This window comes from Ciconia boyciana, chromosome 3 (assembly GCF_034638445.1).
Source record: "Ciconia boyciana chromosome 3, ASM3463844v1, whole genome shotgun sequence".
In the NCBI taxonomy this organism is placed as follows: domain Eukaryota; kingdom Metazoa; phylum Chordata; class Aves; order Ciconiiformes; family Ciconiidae; genus Ciconia; species Ciconia boyciana.
The window spans coordinates 1,600,382-1,611,125 of NC_132936.1; the positions used below are offsets into that span (position 1 = coordinate 1,600,382).

Here is a 10,744-nt window from a genome sequence, read left to right on the forward strand (position 1 = left end):
CTCCTTTGAAGACCCCAGAGGTTCTGCCTTGCTTTCCTCTGGAATTGTTAAACCCATTTCATCGGGTCATTTTGCAGAGGGAAGCGCTTCCCAAGCAGCTCTTTGGGGCTGGTTTTATCCAAGCATGTCTTTCACGTGAGTACACTAAGTATAAGCGAGTTTGTTCTGAACATTTTTATTTTACTAGCAAAATCCAAAGTATCAAAAGAGATATAAGCATGGCAGGTGAAATCAGGATACTTTTGGCATGTAAGCATGGTGGGTTAGGGGGTGGAAAGGCTCGTCTCCACACACATGAAGGAGCACAGAGGTGTGATGGATGGGGGGACCCCAATAACCTGGTCAGAGACACGGACATCCTGATCCTGCTCCTCCTGGGAGAGCATCAACGCTATGGTCTAGGGTGATACCCATCACGAGGAGTCAAGGTCAGAGCAACCTTGGGATGGAGGGTCACTGCTGAAGGGTGTGGGACTCATCATGGCATGCAGGGGCAAGGTGCTTGGGGATTGCACAGGACTCTTACTTATGCAGTATCATAAAATGCACACAAAATACCTCAGAATTGCTTTTATAGGGGGGAAAAATTCACCTGAAGTGATTGCTTATGAACCCACAGAGTAAAGAGAACAAGCCACCGACATGAATAATAAAACTGAACCATCTGAGACGGTCCCCACAGCACTCTAAGCATCTCTGGCTGAATGCAGGTTCTCGTGAATGGTGTGGATGAAGAAGAACTCATTCTGCAAGTCGGCAAAGAAAAGAGAAATCTATTAAAGACAGCTGGTTCATGGGAAATCTCTCACCTTTCCTTGCTCCTGAAATGATCCACCATAGTCACGGAGCTCATTTCTCCTATGGGTTTGGCTATTCGGTGTTTAAGGTTTGGGAACTAGAGCACAGCAAGAGAAAGGTGACTTGCAGAAGAGCGGGCAGCTTTTGGGCAATACCACAGCTGGGAAGTCCTGTTGTCCTGTTGCCTTTCCCTGCTGTACCTCCAAAATGGGGGTGCAGGACCTGGGGCTGCGTGCACTGCACAAAACATCACCCCCCAAGCCGGTGCACCGGGACTGTACCTGGCAGCTTGCTGTTGAATTGGTCCCATGGGCAAAAGGCGAGGCTGAGCATGTCGGGAAAGTCCTTTTTCATCTTCTAGATGATCTCCACCTGCAGCCATCACACAGCCGAGCACACAGGGAGGGGACAGGGCTTGGAGCCTCTCACCCCGCCGGCCCCCCAGGCCCCCCTGTTACTGCCCGTGGGTGCTGAGGAGCTCTCAGACACAGAGGAAGCAGCTTTGAGCTACTCTAAAGCTCAAATCATTATTAATTTGAAGATAGGAGTGCTGTAGGTGCCAATTATGGATGACAACTTCTAGTCAAGTTAGATGTTTGGGGGTAGACCATCAAGTACGGGGCTCAGACCCACATCAGTGCCTTGCACTAAGTTGGGTCAACACTGGTGAGCAGCTGTAACAGATTAAGAACGCTTCTGGGCACCACTGGAGATGACTCCTGCTGCAAAAGCAATGTCAGCGGTGGCCTCCCAGTGTAGGTAAGAGCCTCCTGATGCCAACGCCTTGCAAGGAGATGCCTTCACGTTATCACACACGTGTTCACCAGATCCTTTTTTGGGATGTTGTCCTCTACCCCCAAACACTACCTGTGGCTGTAGAGAGGTCCCCAAGGAACAAGAAGGTGCCCAACCTACCTTCAGGTCCTGGAAGTGCCTTCTCATGCTCACCTGTGCTTTTTCAAGCATTCCCCTTTCCAACTCTCTCTTTATACCCTTGCTAAGGACGGTTTGCATCCTCTTGTAGGCTTGTACTCCACTTCGCCTGGCAGCATCTGTTGGTCAAGTGGCGACTGTCACACTGAGATCCACAGCCAAGATGCCCATGGGGAGGAGGGCCAGTGGTGTGGTTTGGGAAAGGAAAACGCAGTGCTTCACACTGCGGTATTGGAGGTGACCCATCTCCAGGACACTCTCCTGCTTAGGCTTGGCTAACTGGCCCAGCAGTCCATTTTCAGAATTAACTAACCAAGTAATTAAGGTGTCTTCCTAAAGCAAACATGAGTGACTTCTGGATTCTGGGTTTTTATCTTTTTCATTTTCTGAGTATGCCACCTACTGACGGGAAAGGAAGGCAGTAACGAATTCATGAGCTTATTACTTTAGGGTGCTAAAGGAGACATGAAGGATGCCCTTCAAATATAGACAAACAACAATTAATTCTCGAAGAAAATCCGTAGTTTCAAGAATTAGCGTATTAGAGTAAAACAGGCAGCTAATTTCCTGTATTTGAGCATGATCTACTTTGGAGTTCAGAAATCTCTCTGAGTTGATGACCAAGTAATCCTTTTGCCCTGTGGATTTCTTCCCAGGCTTTCAACAGGCAAATTGTAAGCCTGGACTCTTCTTCTGAGCCCATATTGGGGTTATTCTGTAAAAAACAAAAGAACCTTCAGTATAAAATGAAGAAAAGATGAGGTGACTGGTCATACCTTCGTAGCATGGCAGCAGGTCGTTTTGAATGGGTATGGTAGGGGAGTGGTAGATTTCTGCTTTCTTCTGGAGGATGACTTTTTCAGTCTCCCTGATGATGAAGTCTGTCTGCAAGAATAACTTCAAATGCTTGCCACCATCGCTTCGGTCATAAAAAAAATGATCTACGCTAACAACCTGATAATAATAATCTCATAAAGATGATCTAAATTAAAGTGTGGCATTCAACAGATGACTGGAACAGTTGGTGCCAGCAGGCAACACCTCTCCATTGTGCTCTGACTTACAAGGAAGATGGAAGATGTCCCTTTCAGCTGAAAATATTCTATTCTATTCTATTCTATTCTATTCTATTCTATTCTATTCTATTCTATTCTATTCTACTCTGTTCTGTTCTGTTCTGTTCTAATGCCCAACTGGGAAGTTTTATGCCCAGAGACAAGAACAAGTGCATGGACGCCACACCCTCCTCAATACCACACTTGCTAAAGACAAGGTGGAACATCTCGTATCTCCCTTTCTCACCTCTACAGCACCTTGAAACAGAGCTAATCGCCTCAACAAGTCCTACAAAGACTGTGCTTTACCCCGTTCCCTCTCCTAGTGCTCATTCTTGCTTGCACAGCCCCTCGCAGGCATCCTCCCTCTCCCCTCACAAGGCAAGCGCAGCTCCTGCTGAAGGAACCTGAGCTTGTATTTTATGTCAGCCACCAGGTATTTCATCATGGCTTTCTGCGGTTCCTGCTGCATGGCATCTTTGAACATGTCAAGGCAGACTTCGGTGTGGAGCAGGCACCCATCTGGATCCTGTTGGGGTAATAAATTAATTGAGGACAGAGAAAAAGGCGCGTTGTATCATCCACCGTCTTCCCACCCTGATGGAGCAGGAAGCCAAGGGGAAGCCATAGGAATGCAGGGTGGGACAAAGGAAGCAGAGCAGCATGATTTCCACGATCCCAGAAAGAGGAAACTTCCTTTAGATAGTCCAGACTGAGGATGTGGCATTAGTTATTTTTTTTCATTGAAAAGGAGCAAACGATGGACACAATGAGTTGTCCCTTTCCAAAGCCTGAAGATACAAATGCTACCCCAGTCCATCGTGGCTGGAGGAAGCTCTCCTGGTCCTGCGGCAATGACCTGAGCAGGTCTCCTCCAGGACACGGTGGTTGGGATGATGTTCACGTCCCACTTGATGGTACCCGAAGTCACTCGCAACATGCCATGGGTCCAGGTTTTGGGGTGCTGTGGCATTTTCCTGCTCCTCAAGTCTGCTGAACACTGGGCAATCAGGAGCCACAGGAGGCACAATGATCCTCGGGTTAAACAGGCAACCGGATGAAAACTTGTCTTCATTTTAGCTCTGTTCACTGGTTATTCACCTTCTTCTAGTGTCTCTCTTTTCTATCCCCATCTTTCTATTTCCTGTCTGCTAGGCAAATCTCAGGCTGTCTGAAGCATGAACTATCTCTGGTTTATATCATTGTTGACAGTGCTTGGTGCTAAGGGTGTAAATGTATGTGGGTGGACAGCTACGGTCTGAGGTTCTGCTGCCTGAACAGACCATGAGAAGCTGCTGGGCATGGCAGAGAAACTGCTGAACATGACATCTAAGAGGCTGAGAAGCTGACCAAAGCTAGAGAGCATGTCTGGTTGAGGGAGACGGTCAAACTTCACCAGGAACCCCAAGGGAGTCTTGGGGAGCGTTGGTGGAGCAGAGTCTTGCAAGGCAGCGGTGACCAGGTACCCATATCAGCAACACCGTACAAGGCCAAGATATCGTAGGTAAAGATATCAGAAATACCAAGTTTGGGAATGCGTGTAGCAAAACTAGGATCATTAGGGAAAACGTAATTGGGGCAAAAAATTCATTTGGGAGGGAACTGGGAAGGATTGAGGTGGATGGGGAAGAACAAACAAGAGAAAATGGGGAGAAAGGGGGAGAAAAGGGACTGATCAAGTGCAAGGTGCTGCTCAACACACTTGTCTGGCCAAGCCCTGCACCTGAGCACCACAGCCTGTCCCACCTTCTCATTAAATCCTCCTCCTGACTGCCACCTCACTCCATCCTCTCTGTGTGTACTCATGTAAATATGGGTAATTTGTGAGCAAACACCAAGCTGGACTGGCTGGATTGGGCTACTCATGCCAACCAATTTGGCTTTGGCTACAAGCAAATCCAATTCTCTATAAGGTGGTGGGAAAGCAAATAGTGCTGGGCACCCTCCGGCCGGGCAGGTACATGTGGAGCCATGCACCAGAGCTGCAAATGCTGCCTGGGGAAGAGCTGACTGGCAGCAGCAGGGTTTAAACAGCAGCAAATCAATGATTATGCATGGATATAAAAATAGGTGACAGCCCCGGGGTGTGTGTGAAGTGAGAAGATACCCTGGAGGAGGGCATCCCACTGCGCAAGCCTCTCTCCTCGGAGCAGCAACGCCAGGTTTTGCACCGTGCTTCAGGGGAACGCAACTTGGAGACAGGCTGTGGATGGGCAATGAAAAGTCAAGTCCTACAAGGAAGGACTGAAAATGGATTCGTTCAACCATGAGAAGGCTGAGGGGAAACATGGGAGTCTTCCAATGAAGGATACGACACTGGGAAGCAGAAAGCAACAGCCTACTTCCATAACCCTGAGGAATAACAGAGCTGGGACATTAAGGTTAGATGTTAGGAGAAGTTTTCTAGTGCAAGGGTTCATGGAGTGATGGAGTAGGTTGCCTAGGGACAGTGCGAGGTCCTCAATACTGGAGGTTGGACAAAAACCCATCAGAAACGGGCTGGATCCTCCATCCTGCTGTGGGGCAGGGGATGAGCCATGGCACCTCGAGGCCCCTTTCTGCACCCTTTGACTTCACGCAGGGAAGGGAGTCTCTCACCTGAATATGTTTCCAAAACTCATGTCAATTTTTCCATAGATGGGCTGAGCCAGGGGGCCATTGATGTCTATCCGGCAGAAGGTCTGGGACGCGTACACCTCCTTCTTCAGGCACACGGCTTTCAGTGTCCTGTGATAACCCTGGTGCCCGTGGGCTCGCTGCAGGATGGGAAACACAGAGGAGTAAGGCACAGACAGGGCTGATGCCCGACTATGATCTGCAGTACACAGCAAGCCCAGGGGACCTGAGCTCCAAGTATCTTGGGCTTTTTATAGCCTGATTGTACTGGTTTTGGCTGGGATAGAGTTCGTTTTCTTCATAGCAGCTTGTAAGGGACTGGGGTTTGGATTTGTGATGAAAACGGTGTTGATAACGCAGGGGTGCTTTGGTTATTGCTGAGCAGTGCTTACACGCAGTCAAGGCCTTTTCTGCTTCTCACCCCACCCCACCAGCAAGTAGGCTGGGGGTGCACAAGGAGTTGGGAGGGGACATGGATGGGACAGCTGACCCCAACTGACCCAAGGGACATCCCAGACTGTATGACATCGTGCACAGCAATAAAACCGGGGGAAGAAGGAGGAAAGGGGGCAGTCGGAGCGATGGCGGTTTGTCTTCCCAAGTCACCGCTATGTGTGATGGAGCCCTGCTTTCCTGGAGATGGCCAAACATCCCCCTCTGATGGGAAGCAGTGAATGAATTCCTGGGTTGGCTTTGCTTGCACACACAGCTTTTGCTTTACCTATTAAACTGTTTTTATCTCAACCCAAGAGTTTTTGCACTTTTACACTTCTGATTCTCTCCCCCACCCTGCCAGGGGTGAGCAAGCGAGCGGCTGGGTGGTGCTGAGCTGCCCACCGGGGTTAAACCACCACACTGATGTTTAGCATCTGGCCTTGCAGAAGAAGCAATGCCCTGCCTCAGCATGCAGGGCCGCCTTGCAAGGGTGTAGGAAGCGTCATGTCTCAGCATGTTCTGCAGCAGCCACTACAAAGCCACGGTCATAAAGCTGCCTCGTGCTTTTGCAGTGTTTTATCCCGTGGTTGTTGCATCTGAATTGGGCTTTAATCAAGCAACACGTTTCCCTCTCTTCCAGGTCACTGGTTTGGCCACCAAGTTACAGAGTCTGGCTTGCACTTGCTCTGCTCAAGGGGGTCATCCTCTACCATGAGAGGAAGATCTGCAAGGAGGGAGCAGACCTTCACATCCCAGCCCTGAGGACGAGCATCCAAAATGCATCAAGGCGGTTGAGTTTGCATTCAAATTCCAGGCAATTCAGAAAGGAAAAAGCAAGTCATGGTCTTCGGATCTGCAGACCCCTAAGACACTGCAAGGGACTCCCAGGGCTAGCATGGCTCCTGCCAGGGCCAGCTGCCACCCAGCTAAGCCTTCCTACAGGGACAAGCAAAGAAATGCCTGGTGTTCAGGCACAAGCACGTGCAGGAGAAGACTTTCAGCACTGGGAGGCATTTTCCCGTTGAACTACGGTGCCTTGAGCCTTGGGCAGTAGCTGAATGGGGCTATGGAGGATCTGCTGCTGGAACGAGAGCATTTCAGAACCCTCTGTGCCCCTGCGTGGGTCTGGGACAGATCTTAGCAACCTGCCCAAGGTCACTCAGGGACTGGCGTACTGATGTGCCCCATCTCCTGCGTCAGCCCTCTCTCCACCCAGCCAGGATCGGAGACATCCCGCTGAGCTGGCTGGTTTTAGGGCATCAATGCCACCCAGCCCAGCAGAGACTCCCACCTTGGAGATTTTCAAAATTGCCTGGACAAGGTCTGGGGAGCCTGACCTAGCGTCGGTGTTAGCCATCACTGCAGACCTCCAAGGGTCTTTTCCAAACTAAATTATTCTAGGGTTCCAAATAAACTGCTTTATACTCACATTGAGGATCTTGTGGATACTTTTCTTATACAACCTCTTTGCTTGATCTACACCTTTATTGAGTGGCTGTTTGATAGGTATAAAACATTTCTCAATATCTTCCTCCAAAATCAACGATCTTCTGCATAATTAAGACTTTCAAGTGACTTTTCTTCACATGCTGTTACTGAAATGAATGGACAATGGGGGAAAAAAAAATCAGTGAACACCTTCATGCTGGATGCAATGTAAACCTAACCCTGAAAGTATCCCTGCAGCCAGTGCAACCAGTGCTGCCCCTGTTCCCCCACCACTTCCCCCAGTCCAGGGACATTGCTCAGAAACATCTAGATGAAAACTGTCCCTCTGTGTCACCGGGAGCTGGAGAACAGCTCGGGTGCTTCTTGTTGGCGAAGCTCTAGGAGATGCAGTCAAGCTGAGCTGAGTGCAGCTATTTTGGGCAGCAGTGCCTCGTTGCATTTGTCAGCCCACTGCAAGATATTTTGCCGGCAGTTTGCATATGTGTCATGCTAGGAACACATGACACAAGTTGCCTGCTCAAAGAAGAATATCCTGTCTGGAGCCATTATCACCTGCCCATCAAAGAAAAAATAGTGGTATTCTCTGAAGCTGTTCTGGACAAACCCATGCATCTTGGTTGGACTGGAGACTCTTGAATCAGTGAGAAAATGACCAAAACCTCTGTCACATAATCCATCAGTATGTTCCTCTTCTGCGCTACGTAAAATGTCTAGAAGTACTCCCTCAGCTTTGGGATCTCTGAAACCACGCAAGCAAGGTGAAGTTAGCAGTGCAAGGGGGCAGCACGTCTCTTGAAGACCCCAAGGAAACTCATTCCTTCTGCAGAACATCTGGGACATTAGCGTTTCACAAACGGTGGCCTGAGAAGGCCCATGGGAGATCCTAAATCTCTAGAAAGGCTTTAAGGATTCATCTTCTGCCACACCAGTTGTCTGGTCTGGTTCAGCACATAGCCACGTAGGTGCAAGCACCAGTCCATCAGAGCACAGGGTGGGGATGTGGGGGCCACGAGGACTTGGGTTGGTCCCACAGAACTATACGAGCACCTTGGGGATGGGACGTTGCATGAGAAACAAAGCACTGAAAAAGATTTTTGTAGATAAGCAAAGGACCAGGTAAATTCATAGCCAGCGCAGGCTCATGCTGAAGGTCTCATCTTGGCTATAGCAATAGGTCCTAGTTCTGAAGGACTGGGAAAACAATAATATTGGGATCAAAAGGTAATAGAATAATTATATGGCCAGCACTCCAACGTTGAGCGGAGTGAAAGAGAGGAACAGGCTTTCAAAAGAGAGAACAGGGCAAAAATCCATGCCAAGCCAGAAGGATTTTAGCAAAAGCACTTCACATGGTTTTAATGCAATTCCATTTTAAGTACTCAGTAGCAGTGCAAGGTATTTGGCATGGTAAAATGTCCAGATGCAAATCCAAGAATGCTATGGATTCAACACGGGACATACTGAACGATGCAGAAACCGGGGAAACCGAAAGATCTCGATACGCTGCCTCTTATGAAGAACCATTGCAGGGGTGCAAGGCCAGGCTGTGCTCAAGGGATCATCTCTTGCCTCTGCACTATTTTTGATCACTAGTTTGAAGGGGCGGGGGGGGGGGAGGAGGAAGAGGAAATTTCCAGGGACCTCTCCAAACCCAGGCACTATTCCCACGCCTCCCACAGGGTTAGCTTCACTCAGCAAGCGTGCAAAGCGTCCCTGCGTGCTTCACACAGAGAGAAAACCCCAATGTCACCAGTTTCTTCCTTGTTGAGCGTCTTCCCCTTCCAGTACTCCTGGGCACTGACCATGTACAGGAGATCAGCCTTGTGCAGAGCTTTGGAGTCGCTTGGAAGCTTTTTCTGAAAAAGGTGGTGGCTCCAGGAAAAGAAAGTACTGCAAGATCCTCCTGAAGGGGAGAGAAGAGCATAGTCATGTTCTTCACTGCCTTGATTTGAGAAGGACATCACCGCTACCTCCTCTGGGGTCACAGCAGGACTTTTATGAAGTTTTATGTTTCTGGCTTCTTTGCAGGACACCGTGGCTTAACCTTGAAGTGTGCTTCGGAATAGGGTCAGCTCCACTTGTGGGTGCGTGATTTAATGCACAAGAGTGGGAGAAGACAGAGACTTGCTGGAGACATGGAGACTGACAAGACAGACTCAACAGCAGATGTAAAATTTACTGTTAAACAGATACTTCCTTGCAAGTAGATGAGGCAAGATGGTGGTGGGTGTCGGTCTCTTCTCCCAGGTAACAAGTGATAGGACAAGAGGAAATGGCCTCAAGTTGCGCCGGGGGAGGTTTAGATGGGATATTGGGAAAAATGTCTTCACGGAAAGGGTTGTCCAGCATTGGAACAGGCTGCCCAGGGAAGTGGTGGAGTCCCCATCCCTGGGGGTATTTAAAAGCCGTTTGGATGAGGTGCTTAGGGCCATGGTGTAGTGGTGGGCTTGGCAGTGTTGGGTTTACGGTTGGACTCGATGATCTTAACGGTCTTTTCCAACCTAAACGATTCTGTGATTCTATAATTGTCACATCCTGGATACGCTGCTACCCTTATGTATGCTACTAATCACAGTAGTCCTAGAGATAACAGATAATTATCACTTCAAAACTGGACTATTAAAAAAAAGTATGAAAGAGCAAATATAATTAAGATTAGGATTATATTTGCTCTTTTATACCATGCATCTTTTTTTGTGTGTGATTTTGATTGGCATTTTTTCACCTAAAATGCTTCATGTCCAACCTGTGGATACTCCAGCGAAATGATTATGCAGAGAAAATCATGAAAGAATTTGCGGAGGAAATATAAAACAGCATCCACCTTTTTACACCACCAACGTAAACACTTGATGCAGCACACCCTTGGTTGAAAGCATGAGTTTTGAGACAACGATGTCAGTTTAATTTTCCAAGAGTTCAAAGAGTTTCTTGGATTTAATCAGACTAAAGTTTCTCTAAGAAAACCAAGTCCAACAATTTTCAGCAGAGGTGCTGAGAGACTTAAACCTTTTCCTTGGGAAGAAATCTTCCTAAAAGTTACTGTCAATAAATACAGTGTTAATTAATTAATCAGACTAAAATCAGAGAGCATGTTATTTAGACAAACTACAGTCATTCAAATATCAACTACCTAGGAAGAAGAAGCATTACCACAAAAGAAGTCCATTACAAAATAAATTGAAATTTGTGTACTTTCTTTCTCTTAGCTTCAGATTTGTAGAGTTGTTGGAAACTCCTCTTGCACAGCAGAAATGAGACTGCAGCAAAATCCGAGGCCGTATAAAACCCTCCTCCCGGGAAGGTGGCCAGCTCACTCATTTGAATATTCACCTGCTTCCTCTTCACACTTTTTAAACTCTCTTTTCAAAAAAACAACCGACCTTCCTCTGTGGGTTGCCCTCAGGTTGCGTTTTCAAGATCTTACATAAATTTGAGAGCTAGAAACAACAATTTCT

At 48.0% G+C, this 10,744-nt stretch overlaps 1 protein-coding gene across 1 annotated transcript; it reads right to left on the reverse strand.

The window, feature by feature from the left end:
* Positions 1-686: 686 nt before the first annotated feature.
* NUGGC (nuclear GTPase, germinal center associated) lies at positions 687-9,247 on the reverse strand. The gene is given in 11 exon segments (XM_072855461.1): positions 687-746; positions 1,069-1,170; positions 1,714-1,850; positions 2,508-2,612; positions 3,174-3,284; positions 3,287-3,315; positions 5,385-5,542; positions 7,267-7,374; positions 7,376-7,426; positions 7,910-8,025; positions 9,037-9,247. Coding segments are annotated over 11 exon segments (1,188 nt in total).
* Positions 9,248-10,744: the final 1,497 nt, after the last annotated feature.